The 21,732-nt window shown below is 39.1% G+C and overlaps 1 protein-coding gene across 7 annotated transcripts in view; it reads right to left on the bottom strand.

Annotated features, from left to right (window-relative positions):
• FRMD3 (FERM domain containing 3) overlaps window positions 1-21,732 on the bottom strand; it is a 146,238-nt gene that overhangs the window by 19,414 nt on the left and 105,092 nt on the right. For all 7 annotated transcript variants that reach the window (XM_031602398.2, XM_090131099.1, XM_090131098.1 and 4 more), the window contains 6 exons: window positions 12,195-12,282; window positions 10,545-10,633; window positions 7,653-7,716; window positions 6,564-6,652; window positions 5,241-5,315; window positions 4,612-4,680 (listed from right to left, as the gene is read on the bottom strand). In XM_031602398.2, coding sequence (XP_031458258.2) covers window positions 4,612-4,680; window positions 5,241-5,315; window positions 6,564-6,652; window positions 7,653-7,716; window positions 10,545-10,633; window positions 12,195-12,282 — 474 coding nt within the window. The remainder of the gene's footprint in view (window positions 1-4,611; window positions 4,681-5,240; window positions 5,316-6,563; window positions 6,653-7,652; window positions 7,717-10,544; window positions 10,634-12,194; window positions 12,283-21,732) is intronic.

The raw sequence follows: 21,732 nt of genomic DNA, 5'->3' as shown, positions 1-21,732 counted from the left end.
AAGGCAGAGAGGATGTAAATCATTTTCCTGATATTGTTACGTTGCCTCTGGGACTGAGTGAAGGACTTGTTATGGACTGAGCACTGCAAACTAAAGAATAAAGCAACAACTCTATCCTTGTAGTCAACATATAAACAGAGATTTCATTCTTAAGCACTGCAAACACTGCCTCTAGAACTTGTCTTCAGTTGCTCAGCTGGGTTTTCTTTCTTGTTTTACTTGCATCTAAGAGATTTTCTTAATAGTGAGTGTTGAACTTACTCAGGAAATTTTAAGGAATTGTGTTGATTTGCTTCAGCCACATGGCTCACTAGTCTAAAATCATGTCACTGAGAAAATAAAATGATCCTTCAGAATAAATTATCTAGGGCCTACATGTTACAGGCCTGAACCAAGAGCTGAGCCATTACATTTTAAAATATTTATTTTTGACAGAAGCAAAGGTGAAATTAAAGAGGATTCTCTTGAATCTGTGACTTCAAATGGTACATAGATTTGCATTTAGCATAGCCTACTAATACTGTTCATGTTGTGTTCTCTCATCCATCCTCAGCTTTATCTAAATTAGGTTCTGACTCAAAACTGCAGGTGAAAGATAAGGAAGCAGACCCAAGAGCAGAGCTGAAGTTTCACAAGTACATTTCAAGTTCAAAAAAGACATCTTACAATGACACACAGATAAACAACTGAGTAAAATACGTATAGGAAATGAAGAGAAGGGACTGCATGTTGCTGAGGGTTTTGATAAACTAAGGGCACAGATGTCCTAAGTCACATTACATGTCACTAAACATTCTGTGTGGATAAAAAAGACTTCTTGTTCAATCACTATGATTCTCTTCTCATTAACATACACCCAAAGCAACATTTGTCCTCATCGGCATTACAAAGAGCAATCTTTAACAACTACTTATTTTAAATTTTCACTATCCAGAGAAGTTTTCCACTGACATGACTGTTAACTATAATCACTGCAACCCATGCACCTCTGCAGGCTTGTCTTCGTGCTTGTTGAAACAAGCTATGAAGCAATTCCCAAAATGGGAACTGTGCCTGCTAACACCTATAAAGCACCTATTCAGTACTTATTTACAGAGATTCCTCCTTCAAGAATGCCCTGAAGGCAAATAATAATAATAATAATAATAATAATAATAATAATAATAATAATAATAATAATAATAAAATTGAGATTAAATTGTTCAGCGTGTATTTGTCAGAAAAAAATTGCCACTGCATTAATGATTTATGACTACACATTCCAGCAGAATTTCAGTCTACAATTTTTACATATAATATCCAAATACAACATTCTACATGGGCCATCTTAGATTTCTTTCTCTCTAGACATAGAGAGAAAGAGGGACAACATAAAGGGAGAAAAAAAATTACTTCTTCATACTTACAATCATGCAATTTCCTCTAGCTGTTTTGCATCTAAAAAATGCCATTTTCAGGCTCAAAATCCAAATTTTATTTTATTTTATTTATTTATTTATTTATTTAGAGCTGAAACTGTTACAGTCTATGATTTTACTTCTCTATTAGAAGGTCATGCTATATATTGTTCTTCCCCATTTCAAAACCTGCATCATAAAAAAACTTCACATCACTAGGCTTTTTCTTATTCAGTCTAAAAAGCTGAATTTGAAGGTACCATAATATTCTAAATGTAAGTAATTGTAGAATGGTTAATCATAAAAAAATACTCATATTTGTGGGTGTTAAGTCTGTGTGGCATTGCACTACAACTATTCAACATCTGATTTGTTTCTTTATTTACATGGAAAGGCAAATAAAAATGTGAGATAAAAATAATTTTACTTTAAAATCTTTTTATCCTACAGAAAAAAAAAGATCCTGCAGAAAGTAGGCAACAAGACACTTCCTTATCCGAGTAATTAATTTAATTTCATTGTTATGTATTCTGTCCAAGGATGGACTTGTTTTCTGATATTCTGCCTTCTGTGTTTCCAGATAACAGTGTCTAGAACATCATTTACAGGTTTTTTAAATGTGATCTGTAAAAACATATATAAAACATATCTGTATGGGCTTAATATTTGTTCCATATTAGCGCTGGGCAGCATATTATATTTTCTGCAAATATTTCTATACTTTAATAAAAACAATTCACTTTTCACTCAAATGTACATGGAGTTTCCATATTCAAATATATTTTTAAAAGGCCTCCCCCCATGCTGACAAAAAAACTACACAGTCAAAATAAGGATATAGCTGCAGAATATTCAGAAAATTAAGTAAGATTTTTAAAAAGTTTTTGAATAGCATTATAGTCTCTTTTCTCCTGCAACATTTGATAGAGAATGACAAAATGGTCTTAACCAGTACCAGGAGTGGAGGAGGGTCTCTTCACCGAAGGTTTTTGCCAAGCTGCTTTCCACCATCTACCAGTGCTCCTGGTTATCTGGAGAGGTCTCAGAAGATTGGAGATTTGCCACTGTGACTGCCATCTACAAGAAGGGCTCTAAAGAGGATCCAGGGAACTACAGGCCTGTCAGCACGACCTTGGTACCAGGGAAGGTTATGGAGCAAATCGTCTTGGGTGAGATTACACAGCATATGTGTGGCATCCAGGGGATCAGGTCTGTGGAATGGTTCATGAAAGAAAGGTCCTGCTTAACCAACCTCATCTCCTTCTACAACTGGGTGACCAGCCTGGTAGACGAGGGAAAGGCTGTTGATATAGTCTACCCAGACTTCAGCAAAGCCTTTGACATGGTCTCTTTCAGTATTCTCCTGTGGAAACTGGCTGCCTGTGGCCTGGACAGGTATACCATTGTTCGGGTAAGGAACTGGCTAGAGGGCCGTGTCAAGCAGGTAGTAATTAATGGAGTTAAGTCCGCCTGGTGATCTGTCACAAGTGGCATCCTCCAGGGTCAGTACTGGTACTCATCTTGTTTAATATCTTTATTGACGACTTAGATGAAGGGATTGAGTGTACCCTGAGTAAGTTTGCAGATGACCCCAAGCTGGGAGGTAGTGTCGATGTGCCTGAAGGTAGGAAGGCCCTTCAGAGGGATCTGGACAGGCTGGATAGCTGGGCTAGGCCAATGGAGTGAAGTTCAACAAGGACAAGTGCCAGGTCCTGCACACTGGCCACAATAACCCCATGCAGCTCTATAGTCTTGGGTATGAGTGGGTGGATGACTGTGAAGAGGAAAGGGACCTGGGGGTGTTGGTGTTGGATGCTCGGCTGAACATGAGCCAACAGTGTGCCCAGGTGGCCAAGAGGGTCAACAGCATCCTGGCCTGCATTAAAAATAGTGTGGCCAGCAGGAGCAGGGAGGTAATCATCCCCCTGTACTCAGCACTGGTCAGGCTGCACCTCAAGTATTGTGTTCGGTTTTGGGCCCCTCACTACAGGAAAGACATTGAGGCCATGAAACGTGTCCAGAGAAGGGCAATGAAAATGGTGAGGGGTATGAAGCACAAGTCTTATAAGGAGCAGCTGAGGGAGCTGGGATTATTTAGTCTCAAGAAGAGGAAGCTCAGAGGAGACCTCACTGCACTCTACAACTTCCTGAAGGGAGGCTGTGGTGAGAAGGGGATAAGCTTCTCCTCCCAGGCAACAAATAGGACCCGAGGAAATGCCCACAAGTTGCACCGGGGGAGATTTAGATTAGATATAAGGAACAACATTTTCTCTTAGAGAGCGGTCAGGCACTGGAATGGCCTGCCCAGGGAGGTGGTGGAGTCACCATCCCCAGCAGTGTTCAAGAGGCATCTGAATGAGGTGCTACAAGATATAGTTTAGTAGATTAGTGGGTAGTAGTGGTGATAGGAGGACAGTTGGACTAGCTGATCTTGTAGGACCTTTCCAATCTTGTGATTCTATGATCAAGCACTGGGACAGGCTTTCCGTGTAAGTGGCATTCCTGAAAGTATTTTAAGAGATGTGCGGATGTGGAACTAACATGTCATAAGACTCAGTAGGTAAAGATGGTTGGACTTGATGATCTTGAAGGTCTTTTCCAACCTAGATGATTCTATGAAATCTGGTTTTCTTGCTAGCCTCTTCTCTTCAGAAAGAAGTTGTTATCTTTAATTAGTTTTTGACAATTCACATTGTCAGGGCAATAAGTGATGAAGACTAAAAGAATTAGTTTGCTCATAAAGTCCAGATGATTACTTCTAACAAGTCAACTTTTTTTTTCTTAAAGAATGGACATTCTTTAAAGATGCTTTAAGAGCATTTTAAGCTTACTGGACTATGAAAAAGCTATTAAGTATACCTTTAAATATTCCCATATGTGTAAACAAAACAGAATCTTTTGAAACTGGAAAAGAATTGGGAAATAAATGACATGATATTTATCTGTCAAAATCATATAACAAGATTCTATATCCAAACACAGAAAATAATACAAGCTAATTATCTAACCAATTAAAGCTAGCTTCAAAGCTGCACAAATTAACTTCCCTTGTGAAGGAGACAATACACAATTGTCAAAATTTTCTGTCACAGGCAACACTCATTTCTGAATGTCTCAGCATGGAAGTTCAGAATGACAGTCACCAGACCTTTCAGAAGAGAAAACAGAATGTCTCTTTTGTCCTTAAACTGTAGTATTAAATGTCTAGACATACCTGTGAACTTCCGGAGGTTCCCTCTGGATTTTAGAGCTTGCCTCCACCACCTCTTTGGCTACTTTTCCACTGCATTAAAATATGTATTATATATTCAAGCAAATAAATATTAAGATGAGCTCATTACATGACAAGAACTATACATGCATGAATAATTTATGCATTTCTTTAAAAAGAAAATGAAAAAAATGTCTAAAATTAAAAATTCTGCTGATAAATTATCTGTAAAGCTACTAAAGAAAAAAGAAGCTTCCTGTAATTGAATGTGTTATTATGTGTTACTAAGACCAACCCAGTAACACAGCCTTTTCCAGAGCTGTCCAGCAACACTGTTCGATATTGAACATAATCTACACTAGACATGTATCCTTGTTTTTGGAAGCTACACCAAAACAGGGTCCCTTATTACAGTGGAACTGCTCTTTGACAAAACTCTGCATTAAGTTTATTTTATTGGAGACACAAAATGGACAACACAAACTATTTTCAATCCTGGCCTAAAGTAGGTTTGAAAAGTCCTCACAAAGGAAAAATTTTCAATTTGCCAAAAGTAATAACTGTGTTTTTGTTTGTTTGTTTTTTAACTTTCTGAAATAGTTCAACACGAAAAAGAAATAGGAAGCACCCACCTGTAACGAAATCTGCTGCCTTTAAAAAATATTTTGCTGCTGGACATGGTCTTGATCTGGCTGGATTTTGCATACCTTGATGAAAAAGAACAAAGGTTGTTATATTTTCAGCACTGAAGAAAATGGATACGCAAAACTGGACAAGTTCATTTACAATCTGTGCTATTTTTATACAACAAAGTAGTACTCAATAATTTGACTTATCAACTTTTTGTAGATCTATAAATGGATTTGGATATGAAGTGCCACACAAAACAATTCAAACAGTGCAGAATAACTGAACATAAACTGAGGGATTACCTGGATAAGAAAACATGAAAATGGAATGCAAACACTTGCTGCATCTCTAGGGACTTTCATTCTTAAGACAAAAGAAGGACTGCAATAAGCCAACAACCCCTAGGGCAATTTTACTGTAGAAGAAGACAACATAGCTATCATTTCCACTTTTCCACTAATCAAACAAATACAGAATAGAATACAGAAGCAGTAAGTATATTTGTCTCTAAAAGCAGGTGCATTTATGATCTCTCTATGCTGTCAACTCTAAGAAGCCTGCATCATACCACTCTTCTATAACCACAAAGTATGTAGCAAACTTTTATCTCAACGATCAGACTCTGACCTACAACAATCATGGAAGAGTACAACCTCAGGCATGCTATTTCTTTGATTTACAGTGGCTTCAAAATGGCAAACTGATTTCATTTCAGTCTCTCATTCAGATCCCAGTGGACAATATTCTACGGCTTGTAAGTAGTTGAAAATAATCATAACCATTAACTGAGAGCCTGGACTGAGTCATAACTAAAACTATTTTTCATCGTAGAGATGAATTAGCAGCACCTCTATTGTAGCACCTCATATTTCTAGCGTTCTCACTGAATATATTAATTGAATTAGAAGGATACATTATCAAGAAATAAAGCAAGTTATTAATATCCATGGTAGAAGATACATTCTCCTGTGCAGTTATGGGTAAGGGTAAGGGTGAGAATACATCCTTAAACCATTCCCTTTGTGTTACTATCCCTACAAAGCAAGTTTTTTAATAAAAATAATAATGCAGTAGTATAAGGAGAGACTAAGTAGCAGCGTTTCTAAACAAAAGTTCAACACTATATCCATCCAACATCACCTTTCAGTTTCTAAACACTTTATAATACTAGCTTGTAATAAAATAATATTCACTCTGAACATGCATATTTTTTGTTTTCATTTTGAATTCTGATAATGAAACAGAACATTTCATTTTGAATAATCTTCTAGTGAAACTCGTATTCTTTTCACTTTAGTATAGATGATGACTGCAGTTTTACTTACTTGTAAAAAGCCTGGTTCTCCACCCCACACTTCCAAAGATGCTTGCAGGCTGCTGGTGTTGAGGTATGGAATGTCAGTACAGCCTTTTTCTATGTGCAAGAAAAAGAAGACAAATAAACAAACTTTTGAAATCTGAAAAAAAAATGAAGCATTCATACCTAATAGCTCTCAGTAATAATCAGATAAACTGAAGACCAAGATCTCCTGTGTATCCTCCATCTATAGTTCGCTGAAAGAAATATATACCTTTATGTGGCTGGTAATCAAACTACTTGGGCAAATTTTTCAGAAATGAAAAGGAATGCTCTGAAGGGGTAGACAAGAACATATATATAAGTGACTTCTGAGATAAATCTGTACTGACAGCCTTCAGCTCAAAATCAGTCTTTCTGTTCAATATTCCACCATTATACAGTTGCTGCACTGCTTAACCACCTACTTCGCCCCTGTTCACTATGTCCTATCTCCAAATCTTCCTTGCTACCATACAAATAGCTCCTGCTACTTCAGGTATTCCTTCCATCATTTTCTGTTCTTCACCCAGACTGCATCCAAAGTCATAGCACTGAGCTAAATCACTCTGCCCATGGGAAAGCACTGATTAGAGCATGTTGTAGGGAAAATTTCCACAATTTTAATTCTAAGAGTCCAATGACAGTACTCTAATTAGGACAGACTTCATCCTATCTAGCTGAGCAAAATTTGAGAAAGTGATCCTAAAAAGATGAAAATATTTTGCTCTGATCCAGGATTCAATACCCATGAGATGCTGTTCATGCTTTAGAGTAGGCAGGTAGAGCTTTAGTGTTTTAAAACCCATTAAAACTTGGCTACAGACAATCAAAACCAGGCGCAATCAACTCAGCACTGCCTGCAGATTAAGAAACATCTAAATTCCTTGCAAATAAGACACTCTTCTGACAACCAACAATATTCACATTCATTTGCATTCCATTTTAGAAAAAAAAAAAAAAAAGAAATATAATTACCATTATACTTCATAGAAGTTTAAGTTTGATTAAAAATGATATTATATTTAAGTTGACTCTAAATCAAATACAGAATTCCTGTAAAAATATTAAACCTGACCTCTTTCTGAGCTCCAAACACATAAAAAGTCTTCCCTTCAAATTTCAGCTTATAGACATCACACCTAGAAAGAGAAAAATGATTTACTGTAGACAATAGACTGAACTGCAAGTAAGAAAATTTGCATGCAGACCTCAGTGATTCACAAACATCAAGGAGGCTTTAAAGAGACAAAAGCTTCAAGAGAGGTCTTCAGCATTAAATCTTCAGCATAAGACCCCCAGCATAAAAGTATGTAAGAGAAAATAAGCAGAGTATTTGTTTTGCAACCCTGTGCATCTGCAAAAAATTCATTTGGGATGCTGTAAAAGAAAAAGGGTTAACAGCACTGGGTCTTCTGTGTTGCCTTCCTGTGTTATAATTTAACCCAGGTTCAAAGAACAATCTAGATATGGAATAATGCTGCACTGCATTAAGACAATACAATTATCTCTGATTAAATTGCAACAGAAATTTCATCATTACCAGAGCAGAGATGAAGACACTGTAGTTTCTCATACTTCCCTGAAGACTCTGGATGATGGATGGTTGAAATGGGAATGACTCTGGAGGTAAGGAGGATGCTATTCCAGAAATTTTCTAACAAGTGTTTTGCTTTAACATTTATCAATAGCAACAAAAAAGTCCAGTTCCAGTAGAAGGATAGAAAGATGAAAAAGACCACCTCTTAAAGTAAAAAAACAAAATCGTTTCCTTTTCTTGATTAAATCATTTGACTTCATCATTATGTTCTGGTAAATAAAATGTAAAGCTGCTCAGAGGAAAATTGTATTATTCAACATCAGTGTAATTTGGGAGGCAGGTTGCAAAGATGCAATATGCTTTAGAACCTTATACAGAAATCAGTCAGACCCTGAACTGAAAATTATACATGAAATAAAGTAAACATCTGTAAACAACAATAAGACAATAAGTCAAAGACAATCCAGGAATCCAAAGACACTTTTAGTGCACTAATACAATATATTACAAATACATTACAGTGACAATACTTTACAGAACCAATCTCTTTTCTAAAACCCAACACAAACTAAAGCCTATAGTATATTTTGCTGCTTTTTATTATCGTATTCTTTTGGCATGTCCACCATAAATAATGCCCTCTGTAATGAATAGTTAAGTTGTCAGTCTTCAAAATCTATTGAGATTTTGTGGGATAAGATCAGTAAGATCTGAAGACAAGAAAATATCAAATATGAATTTGGATTTTTACTGAGTGGTGTAAACATCAGCTAATACCAGTGAAAGCTATTGAGCTCTAGGTTTTATAAAAGAAAAGAGCAGTACAAGCATCACACAGTATCTAGATCAATCTCATCAGATCAACCTTCCAATATCCAGCATAACACTGAGACAATTTAATGAATTTTCATCTATCAATATTTTATTTTGTTTACATGCCAATGAACTAAATGAATACACAAAGATCTTCAAAAAGTCACCTTACCCTTGCATAGAAATAGAAAAAATAAAGCAGCCAAACTCAGTTCTCACAGTATGGTGAATAGAAGCCTAGCAAGAGATACTCTCTCCTTCTATCATAGAATAACACTACAGTTACCAGGACATGATGCAAAAAGCATGTACCACTTAAACATTCTTACTAGAGCAACCTGATACTAGCCCTAGGGAAACTACAGTATGAATCCAGGATCATAAATGCACAGTATTTGACAAACATCCCCAGAGCTGCATAGAGAAATATATGTTACACGTACAACCACTGACTTTAAACCCCCGAGGATTTCTTATTATTCAGTTCTCAGGGAAATTTCTACAGGCGTAGGAGAGCCCATCTCTATGTAAATAGCTACCTCACCATTTCCTCATCTCCAGCCCACTTCCTTCGCACAAGAAAGGCTGAGAATGCTTCTAAGTTTCTAATGTCGGCACCAGTTTAGCAGCAGGATCAAAAAGATTCATGAACTTCTGAGCATGCCTGTACACACTTTCCACCACAATACTGAGAGTACAGACATCTGTCACATCATCTGGAGAAGCTCAGTTTTATCTCTCCCTTAAACATGGCTGAGGCTGGAAAATTAAGTTGAATATTTTAAAGGAAAGAGGTAGTGGACAGGGGGAGAAGAAATGAAAAGGAGGAAAAAGGAGGGAAAAAAAGACCCTCCCTTGAAGAAAGAAAAAAAAAAAATTAAAAAAAGAGGGAAGGACAAAGCAAGAAGAGAAAGTTCAGTTCTGGGGCCCCCAACACAAGAACATCGAACTGCTGGAACATGTCCAGAGCGGGGACATGAAGATGGAGCACTTCCCCTATCAGGACAGGCTGAGAGAGCTGGGGCTCTTCAGCCTAAAGAGAAGACTCCAGAGGGACTTTATAGCAGCCTTCCAGTACCTGAAAGGGGCCTACAGGAAAGCTGGGGAGGGACTTCTTATAAGAGCATGTAGTACAGGATGAGAGGAAATAATTTTAATCTAGAAGAGGGTAGATTTAGACTACATATCTGCTTATCAAGTACTGTTTTTGAAGGAAATTAATTGAATGAGGAAATAATCAGATTTTTAAGAGTCATATAAAAAGCACAGGTGGACTTTTTTAAACTTTTCCAGACATCTCTGTCAATACGCTTCACTGGTGATTTACAGCAGAGCTGAAAAATCAACTTACTCATTTTAGCATTTATACATTACGTTGACTAATGTACTCTGTTAAATCATTTTCATTGGAGGAAGAACAAAATCAAATTATTCTGCTTTTTATTTGAGGTCCTCTAAAAAAAAAAAAACAAAAACATGATGAGGCAAGAGAAGGAATATCCAAATGGTTCACCTTAAAGAAAGTAAATACAGGTGAAAATAATACAAAGAAAGGAAGACACAGGAGAAAAGGCTCTTCAATTAAAAAGAGTGCTTAATGCACTCTTACATGCTTACCATTTTAACAAATGAATTCGTTTGTTCCCCTGAAAAACTACAAATCCTGCAGCTGTGAATCCTAAAAATGTAGTTGTTCCTGTTGAGTCCTTGAAAGAGAAAAAAGAAATATAATTTGCCTTTATCCAATGAGACATCTGTTAGTAATGCAAAAGTTATAATTACCTTATAGATTACCTATATTTTATTTTCCTTTTCAAAATAAATTGTCTTCCAAGTTGTACACTTCAAAGCAACAAATACTTGAAACAAATAGAGGTAAAATAAGTCTCATATATGTTTATGTGTTTAACAGAGTAACAAAATTTCTAATGTGATGGTACTTTTAAAAAACAACATTTATTAAAGTAAGAAGGTACTCTTGGGTATAAACCAGAACATTTAGTAGTCTTTAAGTTATGAAATACCATTTTTTAAAAAATTTAGTTACATAATAGAAGTTCTGCCCCAACTTTTCTGAGCAAAGAATCGGGTAAGTTTGGTATTAACTGGAGTTCCTGCCCATCCCAAGTCCCAGACCCTCACCTTATTAAAGTATATTGGACTTATTGTGCCTTATAATCAAGAAGATAAAAATAATCAGAAACTAATTTGTTTCTTGAGAAAGAGACGAAAAACTGCAGGGAACATTTTGCAAGGGGCCACTGTGCTTTGTAGCTTACTTCCAGAAGTCTAAAAACTTTTCCATCATTTTAGGCCATGAACTCCTGCATGTCCCCACTCTATAAGTCCTGCTACACAGATAAAGAGAAGGTGTTGAATGAATTCTGATTCTATCCTAAGTGCCAGTATAAGAGATGTTCTCTGAAAACTGCAGCTTTGAACTAAAGTTTACAGTGTCACTGACTTCACTCATCTCTGAATCAGATCCTGTATTTCACACAGGAACAACACTCCAAGCATAGTATATATGAAATCTGAAGCAGCTTTATGTTAGAGGTAACTGCTTTAAGGCACTCATCATCAACACAGCCAAATGGACAGCAATGCACACTTCTGCTCCTTAATCAAATTAGACAGTATACGAGGTGGACTAAAATCAAAAGCAGCAATTAAAAAATGAAGCTGCAAACATTAAAAATTAACAGACTGTAGAGTATGTGGATAAAACTAAGTAATTAAAAATGTAGGTGTAAGGGACAATAAGAACTGGAAGTAAAGTTGCCTTCCTTTAAAGAACCACAAAACAATCATTTAATTTGCTGTTCTTCATAAGACTTACATATTTTGATGGTATTTGAAAAACTATTCTGCCAGGGTCTAATAATTTGCTTCAACTTCTGGACAACAGGAAGCCTGAATCTTGAAATTCCTAGCAAGCAAGTATTTAATACGTGGAGCATCTATGAAACCTTTGCAGTAAGTGCAAAGAAACTATCAAGCATAGTCATAGTTTCTGACATAACACTCTACTATATCATCCTGCCACAGTCTGGTTCTTCTGCAGAGACCTTTTCTTTGATTGTTGCACGGATTCAAATGTACTTCTGTGGCTTAAATGCAGTACTAGGGATAAGGTCTTTTATAACTGACTCCCTGTTTATATTTAAATAAAATTTTTAAAAAAGATCTAAATAAACTCAATTAATGTTTTTTTAATTAAATGTTAGTAGTTTAAAACAACAACAACAACAACAAAAAACCTGTTACCTTGCAAGGATGAGGATCAACACCATAAGTTTCTAATGAATGTGCTTTCAGGAGCAACTTAAATTCAGAAACAGCTGGACTCTGACCTCTGAAAAGAAAAACTCTTTATCAAATACAAACATTTTCAACAATGTTCAGTTTATAATGTAAAGATATAAAACTTTAATGTCACTTCCGGAACTGAACTACCCAATGCTGAATCTTTTCAGGTAAATTCTTTTTTAATCCTTTTTGGATACAAGCACATTATGCAGTCATCTAATATCCTGCAGATATCTCTTGCCTTTTGATACAGAAGCACATCACCCTGATTATTAAGTAAACTTCAGCATCTTTTTTCCACAAACTTTTTCTCCCAAACTCATCTAAAAGGATTGTCCAGATTAACAAACATTCCTTCCAGCACAGGGCATAAACACAGCAATCATATTACAGTCCACTCAGATGCACACCTAATTATAGCAGTGCTTGTTACCACTATGATAGTTTAGAATCTGTCAGCATTTCCATTATATGCCCCTATTTTTAGGGTGTCTAGAAGCAACTGTCAAATCCTCAAACATGGCATGCAAACTTGAGTTATGAAGTTTTATTATTTTGTTTTAGCTCCTCTAAGTCACGTTACTCTCAGCCCTAACATGGATTTGCAGTGCCTTTTTGACAGTGAGCTGTTCTGAGCATTATTCTGTTTAGATATTTGTATGACTAAAGAACATGACTCTGACAGATATACAGTTTTATGACAAGCAGTGCTCAGAACCTTTAGAAAGCTAGGCATCATAAATCCTTCTCATACACATTATCCCAGAAATGGAGCACTGACAATCCTTCAAGAAAGACAGGAATGGTCATACTTAGTAGTACCCCTCCACTTTGACTCCCATTCTCACTCTGTTTCCTGTGTCATAAAGGAATGAGCACTGACAAACATTCAGTGCAGTGACGTAGAATAATTTCCCCTGTAGCAGTTTCTGCTATCCCTAGAACAACTGAAAATTAAAAGACTCTGACATACAAGTTTCAGCAACCAGCCCAAAATTCATCTCAACTCTAAAGATGATTCGAGCATAACTTATGGATATCAAATCCTATTTTGAATCTACCACATTAGTGCCCTGTGGCGATATCAGTGTAATTAACTTCTGTTGTTAAAAGGTTTTAACTCATTCTCACCTAGACTCCACTGTCTTTTAATTCTTTTAATTCCCAATATGGCTTTTGGACCTACTTGATATTACACTACTTGCATTTCATAATTATTCTTTTTTATATGAAAAGCCACCAAAATTAAAGAATTGCATTTCTCCTTCCTTCACCAATATCTAATACAGAAGAGCACATATCAATTGGAAATGTGCATATGCGCAGCGACATATTTAAAATGACAGTATGAAAGTAGCAAACAAAACCAAACACGCTTATTTTGCTCAATTAACTTTTTGATGGCTCCATTAGACATTTTCTGTTCCTTTTCAATACCAATAAATCCTAATTGTTGAGTTCTGATGGAGCAAGTTTTTTCATGTACCTACCAACTGCAAAGAATATAAGTAATTAACTAAATCTAATTTACTTAGATTGCTTGTGCTGCATAGGAAGAAGTCAAACAAATGAAAGATCTGATTGCTGATTGGAAGCTAAGCCTTACAGAAAAATAATACCTTATAAAACCAAATTTTTCACAACTTCCTTTGCTGACACAAAGGAAAGTGGTTATGATAAATGTAAAAGGAAAGTAGAAATGATAAATAATTAGAAATAATGTGATTTGTGGGTTTGAGTTGTTTGGATTTGGCATTTCCAGAAGTGAAAAAAGCGCTACTACCTTGCAATCATTAAAGCAAGAAAGCACACTAATAAACAAAATTAGCATGCTCTCACCTATAATCTCTGAAACTATGCTATCTTTCTGTATATCGGGTGGAAAGAGCAGTAGAGCTGTGATACTTGAAAAAAAGGAGAAAAAATTAACAAGTTTGATGCTAACAGATTACAGGCAAATAAAATGGCTACTGTAGGCAGCTCTAAGAGAACAGCACAAAGCAGAAGAGATCTGTGTAATATGAAATGAAAAAGAAATTCCTGATTCATCTTTTACCAAGGGAATATAATACTCAACCTTCATAATATGCTTTTCCCTTGGAACTTAGTAATGAAACTTTCTTTAATAAATAAAAAGCTATCTATAGCGAACGCTATCAGCAAACAAAAGCCAGCATTTAATGTTAATCACTAATTTCACAATAGATACTCCTTTTATTGGCTTTGCTAAAAAGCCTCTAAAGTTTCCATTCAAAACAAACAACCTGTCACATTATCAACCAGGGTCCTGCGGGGGCAGCCTCTGTGAGAGCAGAGCCCAGCAGACACCCCATGTTAGAATAGAGCCAATTCCAGTTGCTCCCAAAGACACCCGCTACTGCCAGAGCTGAGCCATGACTGATGCTGGGTGTGGTGTCCCTCTGGAAAAGCAGATTTAAGGGAAGGAAAAACTGCTGCATCGCAGCAGCTGGAAGAGAGGAATGAGAAATGTGAGACAACAGCCCTACGGCCCCAGGGTCAGTGCAGGAGGAGAGCAGGAGGAGCTCCAAGTGCAGAGCAGCAGCTCCCTGAGGCCCAGGAGAGGCCCACAGAGGAGCGGGCAGTTCCCTGCAGCCCACAGGCACTATGTGGAGCAGATCTCCACACGCAGACATGGAGGAGCCCACGGGACAGAAGTCAGTGTGGCCAGTATGGGGGGATGCAGCCTATGAAGTAAAGGAAGTGCAGTCCCTCCTTTTGACTTTATATGATTAACTCAGCTTAGTCAATATTTATTCAATATTGAACTGAAGATGAATCCCTTTTTCATATGTTGCAACCATTCTAGTAGCCAGCTCCCTCAAGACAAAGTTTTTGAGCAGGACCAGTAACATATTACAAAGAAAATTTTCAGTGGAAATGAACAAATAATAAAATAAGCAAAATAAAAAAAATAAAATAAGAATTATCTGTAAAATTAGTCCTCCACAGCTGATAGCAATGAATTAATTATTCATGCCAGAAATCAATCAATCAATCAAAGAGTTCCTAATAAATTTTTTATCAAACAAAGACTTTAACAAGACTGAGAAATCTGCAGCAGGCTTTATTTTTAACTTTTGGCTCGTGAGGATTGCACACAAGAGGATGCACAATATCTGTTTATTCCCCAAAGACCCTTCAGCCCTGAAGCATTTCAAAGACCAGGATGTACACCAGGGAATACTTTCAAGATTGTCACAGCAATTATATATTTGCTTTGCTGACTGATTCTAGAATTTTCTCCCCTTCATATCTTTCATTTGAGGTGACCTGATGCCCATGATAAAGCATCAGTTCCTTTCAATAAATTGAGATTATATAGCAATAACAGCAAAAAGCATTTTCAATGCCATTCTCAGTACCATTTTGATTGACCTTTGTTGAGTCATTCTCTTTGTGTTCTGTGATTTCTCTTACTGATTTATGAAGTGCTTTGAAACACTGTTATTAACATACTATTAATACATGACTATTAATAAAAAGCGTAACTATTCTGCACCCTTTTGTTTCATTTCTATGTTTATCAAAGTTACCAGCTGGAGAATACAGTGGATTCACTGTACTTTCACATGACCCATGAAGGAATCATTTCTGGATGTTTATGGTTTGAAGGGTTTTGAAAGGTAATTAATTTACAGAATTAAATCTGTACATAACAATCTGGCTTCAAGAAATGTTTCTTATACCTCTCTTTACAAACTTGGAAAAAAACAAACAAAAAAACCAAAGTCATAAAACTTTAAATAACATAGGCTCACTCTCCACCAAATGTCCTTTGCCTTGCCTCAGAACATCCTTCACTGCAGTCTCAGGAGAGACAACGCTGACTGTTTAAATGATGATGCTCACCTATGAAATCCTGTCCTTGCTACATCCCACGTCCTGCAGAAAGCATCCTCCAGCAGAACAAGAGCTGGATTTCCTTTAGAGTAGCCAGAATTTTGCATAAAGAAGTTATGTGTTTAGTTACATCATATACTGATTTCAGAGCTATCTGCTACAAGATTTCCTGTTACTTTGAGTAACTCTAACAGTTATAGAATTATAGCACTAAAAATTCTGAGTAGTTTTACTTATGATCTAAGCTCAGATAATTTTAGCAGACATCAGAGATGCTTTTTATACAGTCTGTCTGCTAATACTTTAGACACAGCTAAGAACTGAGTGGTATTAAAGCATGACTTAAATTTACTAAAATTCACCTGTGCAACCTGGCTCTACCCCTTTTTGACCTCATTTTAAGGGCTGACTGCCACTGAGGAAGGATGTTTTGCTGGAGAGCCCTCCTTTGTGGAGTCTTCCTGTGAGCCTAGATTTCTAAATTTGGGTGAGCATCCTTCTCTCTCTCTCTCTCTCTCTTTTTTTTTTTTTTTTTTTGGTAACACCTTCTCACTATGCATATCCAAGACTGATCCTGCTGCCTTTACACCCAGATAAAGAAGTTGTGGAGAGGCAGGTCAGAAGCAGATGAAGAGATTCCTATATAGTTTGGGAATTCATATGTACAGCTGAATACATGAGTAGGCTAAATATGTGGAATCTGAATCAAAACCTCACCATGAGAATGGAAAGAACTAGCTTGGTAAAGAAAACAACACTGGTGGAGTAGAGTTACGACTGCTATTTCCAGGAGAAAAATAAAAGGGGGGGGGGGGGGGGGCCAGGAAGGAGGGGAAAGCACCTACACAGTACATTATTACAGTACCATTATTACAGTACCATTATTACAGTAAAACAAACTACGCTCTGAGGAATGCAGAATACACATCATTCTTCAGGGAAAGGACTAGGTAATCAGGGGAGCGTTATTACGTACAGCTTCTAAACAACAATGATCAATAAGTATCAAAATACTTCTAATCAATATCACGTTCATTGCCTGAATCTGTGGGCAGGGCTTAGAGGAGCAAAATCCCTCCCACTGTGAGAGAAATGCAAGCTCAAGATCACCTGATGAGACTGGATAAGTCTATGGGACCAGATGACACACACCTCAGAGTCCTGAAGAATACAGAGTCACCGAAGTTAGAAAAGACTTCTAAAATCATCCAGTTCAACTGTCCAGTATTTCCCACTAAATCATGTCCCTCAGTACAACATCTAAATGTTTGTTGAAACCTCCAGGGTTGGTGATTCCACCAGCTCTCTAGGCAGCCCATTCAGCACTGACCACTCTCTTGGAGAAATATTTACTGACATCCAACCTGAATCTCCCCTGATGCAACTTGATGCCATTCCCTCTAATCCTATCACTAGTTACATCAGAGAAATGACAAACACCTAGCTCACTACAATCTCCCTTCAGGTTGCTGTGGAAAGCAATAAGGTCTCCCCAGAGCCTCCTCTTCTACAGACTAAACAATTCCAGCTCCCTCAGCTGCTCCACATCTGGCTTGTGCTCCAGAACCCTCACTAGCATTGTTGCCATTCTCTGGACATGCTCCAGGCCCCAGTGTCTTTCTTTTAGTAAGGGGCCCAAAAGTGAACACAGTACTCAAGGTATAGCCTCAACAGTTCTGAGTACAGAGGGATGATGACTTCCCTGCTCCTGCTGGCAACACTATTTCTGATACAAGCCAGAATACCATTGGCATTCTTGGCCATCTGGACATGCTTCTGGCTCATGCTCAGCCACACATCAGCCAATTCCCCCAGGTTCGTCTCCTCTACACAGCCTTCCAGCCACTCTGCTCCAAGCATGTAGCGTTGCTCGGGGTTTTGGCGGCCAAAGTGCAGGATCTTGGTCTTGTTGAACTTCACTCCATTGGCCTCAGCCCAGCTATCCAGCCTGTCTAGGTCACTCTGTAGAGCCTTCCTGCCCCCAGGTAGATCAACACTTCCAACTTGGTGTCATCTGCAGATTTACTGACGGTGCACTTAATGCCCTCATCCAGGTCATCAATAAAGATATTGAAGAGGACAGGCCCCAGCACCGACCCCTTGGGAACACTCTCCTGATCAGTTGTATTTAACTCCATTCACCACCATTCTCTGGGCCTGGCTGTCCGTCCAGCTCTTCACCCAGCAAAGTGTATATCTGTCCAATGCCACAGGCTGCCTGCTTCTCCAGAAGAATAATGTGGGGGACAATGTCAAAGACTTTGCTGAAGTCTAGGTAGACTATGTCAGTGGCCCTTCCCTCATCCACCAGTCTGGTCACTAGATCATAGGAGAACAGATTGATTAAGCAGAACCTGCCTTTCATGAATGCATGCTGTCTGGGCCTGATCCCCCAGTTATGCCACATATGCCATGTGATCTCCGTCAAGATGATCTGCTCCATAATCTTCCCTGGCACTGAGGTCAGGCTGACAGGCCCTTTGTTCCCTTACAATCCTTCTTGTAGATGGGAGTCATAATGGCAAGCCTCCAATCCTCTGAGACCTTTCCAGTTTACCTGGAACACTGATTGATGATAGAAAAAGAAGCTCGACTATCACCTCTGCTGGCTCCCTAAGGCCAGCAGGTGGTTCCCATCTGGCCCAATTGGACTTGTGGAAGTTCAGTTGGAGTAGTAGGTTTCTATGGTTTCCACCTGAATAGCAGGGGATTTATTCTGCTTCCCATTCGAGACTTCCAGGTCAAGAGGTAGAGTACCCTGAGGATAACTGGTCTGAATTTTAAAGACAGATGTAAAGAAGGCATTGAGAACCTCAGACTTTTCCTTATCCTCAGTGGTCATGGTCCCTGCCCATCCAGTAAAGAATGGAGATTCTCCTTTTACTGTTAATACATATGTTAAAAAGTTTTTTGTTCTGTTTTACCTCAACAGCCAAGTTGAGTTCAAGCTGGGCTTTTGCCTTTATAATTTTCTCCATGCACATCCTAACACTGTCTCTGTACTCTCCCTGAGTTGCCTGTGCCTTCTGCCACTGGAGGAAGATTTTCTTTTTCTCCTGGAGCCTCAGGAAAAGCTCCTTGTTCATCTATGCCATCTTCTTCCCCACTGGCTCATCTTTTGGTACAGGTGGATAGCCTGCTCCTGCAACTTTAGGACTTCTTTCTTGCGGAGCAACCAGCCTTCCTGTACCCTTTTATCCTTCAAGACTGAATCCCAAGGGACACTCTCTACCAGTGTTCTGCACAGTTCGAAGTCCATCCCCTGCAAGTCCAAGGTAGCAGAGGGCTGTCCCCTCTCCTCACTTCACCAAGAATCAGTAACTCTACCATCTTGTAGTCACTCTGTCCAAGACAGCTGCCGACCTCACATCTCCCACCAGACCTTCTCCATTCGTGAACAGCAGGTCTCGCAAGGCATCTCCCCTGGTAGGCTCTCTTACCAGCTGCAGAAGGAAATTATCTTCCATACACTCTAAAAATCTCCCAGACTGCTTCTTCCATGCTGTATTGTAATTCCAGCATATATCTAGGAAGTTGAAGTCCCCCATGAGAACAAGGGCTGGCAATCAGACAGCTTCTGCTTGCGGCTAATAGGATGCCTCATCTGTCTCTTCATCCTGGTTAGGTGAACTACAACAGATGCCCACCAGGTTGCCTGCCTTGTTGGTCCTCCTCCTTATAATCCTTACCTGTTGACATTCAACCTCATCAATCCCAGCCCCAAGCACAACAACACCAAAACACTCTCTAATCCAGAGAGCGATGCCATCCCTCCTTCCTTTCTTATCCCTTCTAAAGAGCTTATATACATTTACTGCAGCACTCCAGTCTTGGGAGTGATTCCATCATGTTTCCATAATTGCAACTAAGTCAATAGCCTGGCATACACTGGTGTTCAGCTCCTCCTGTTTGTTGCCTTTTTTGTGCACCTTGGTGTAGATGCACTTCAGCTGAGCCCCTTGTCTCACCGCCAATCCCATCATCGTTCCCCTAGGCTCACGTTTAGCAGGCCTGGTTTTATCTCCTTCCCCCTTCATATCTAGTTTAAAGCCCTATCAACAAGCCCTGTCAGTTCCTGGGCTAGGGTCCATTTCCCAACTTGAGGCAGGTGAGACCCTTCAGCAGACATCAAGCCTGGCATCAAGTAAACTGTCCCACAGTTTAAAAAATAATAATAAAATTCTTGTGATTGCACCAGCCTCTCAGCCGCATATTTATGAGATGGGTTTTCCTGCTCTTCTTCCCTCCCTGCCACTGAAAGGATAGAGGAAAATATGACCTCTAAGCCCACTCTGTCCACTAGCTGCCCCATTTCCCTGAAATCCTTTCTGATAATTGTCAGGCTTCTCTCAGCGACTTCATCGCTGCCAGGCTGAACTATCAATAAAGGATAATAATCAGAGGGGTGAATTAGACTAGGAAGTTTCCTAGAAATATCCCTGACACAGGCCCCAGGGAAACAGAACACTTCCCTTTGTGCAGGATTGGGCCGACACACACGGAACTCTGTTCCTCTCAGCCACCTACAACAATCACCCTTCTGTCCTTCTTGGCAGAGGCAGTCTTGAGGTGTGAGTCAACCGCCTCATCCTAGACAACCTCATAGGTGGACCTCCCATCACATCCTCAGTCACCTCTCCCTCAAGTTCCAGAGCCTCAAACCTATTACGTAAGGGCATCTGGGGAACCAAGGTAGGTCGGGATGAGGGTTGCCTGTGCCATAGAGCTGGGACCTGTTCCCACTCTTCTTCTTCCCTTAAATCGCCTCCCTCTCCTCAATGATGGCATGGAGGGGGTCCACCACTGTTTCCAAGGCATCAACAACACTGTCTTTCTTGCAAGTTTGGGAGAAAGTTACTCTACCAATCTATCTCCTGCTTGCACTCTCTGATACTCCTTAATCTCTCCACTTTCCCTTGAGCTCCACTCATACTGAGCAGATCATCCACCTTCTCACACTTTATGCAGATGGAATCCCTGCCACACTTCACCAGCACCGATAGGCTCAGGCACTCACTGCAGCCAGAGACTTGATCCACCACATTTTTAGGCAGGTACTCCATCTCAGTTGCCACATTCTTTCTTGCCAGAGCTTTCTGCCTAGTGGAGACCATGGTTATATTTGTTGTAGGTGAGCTGGTCTCCTGAGTTGACAGTGATACTCTCCCTCCTCACCTGCCCTGTACAGACTGCCCACGCAAACTGCCATGCCACACTCTTCTGATGCGCCATATCATTTTTGCCGATCCTCTTTGCTCCATTCCCTAATGGCAGTTTTATACAGACAGGGTGATCCTGACACTGCTCCTGACTCCACCCCTGTAATGTCAGAATGCCATGCAGAGGACAGTAGCATCCAGCACTGAAGGAAATGGTCAATGCAGTTGCTAAATCACTCTCCAACATATTCAAAAAGTCATGGCTGTCAGGCAAATCCCACAGTGATTGGAAAAGATAAAGGCTGGTCAATGCTTCTATTTCTAGGTGGAGGCTCATGACAAGTCGTGTCCCAAAGGGGGTCGCTCTTGGGAATGGTGCCTGTCATCATCTTTATCAACAGCCTAGAGAGTGAGATCAAGCGCAACCTCAGCAACTTTACAGTTGATGCACCAGTAGGATGGGATGCCATTCGGAG

Source organism: Phasianus colchicus, chromosome Z, assembly GCF_987193195.1.
Source record: "Phasianus colchicus chromosome Z, bPhaCol1.hap1.1, whole genome shotgun sequence".
Lineage (NCBI taxonomy): Eukaryota > Metazoa > Chordata > Aves > Galliformes > Phasianidae > Phasianus > Phasianus colchicus.
The sequence above is the reverse complement of the archived record's forward strand: the minus strand, read 5'-3'. Positions and strand labels throughout refer to the sequence as shown.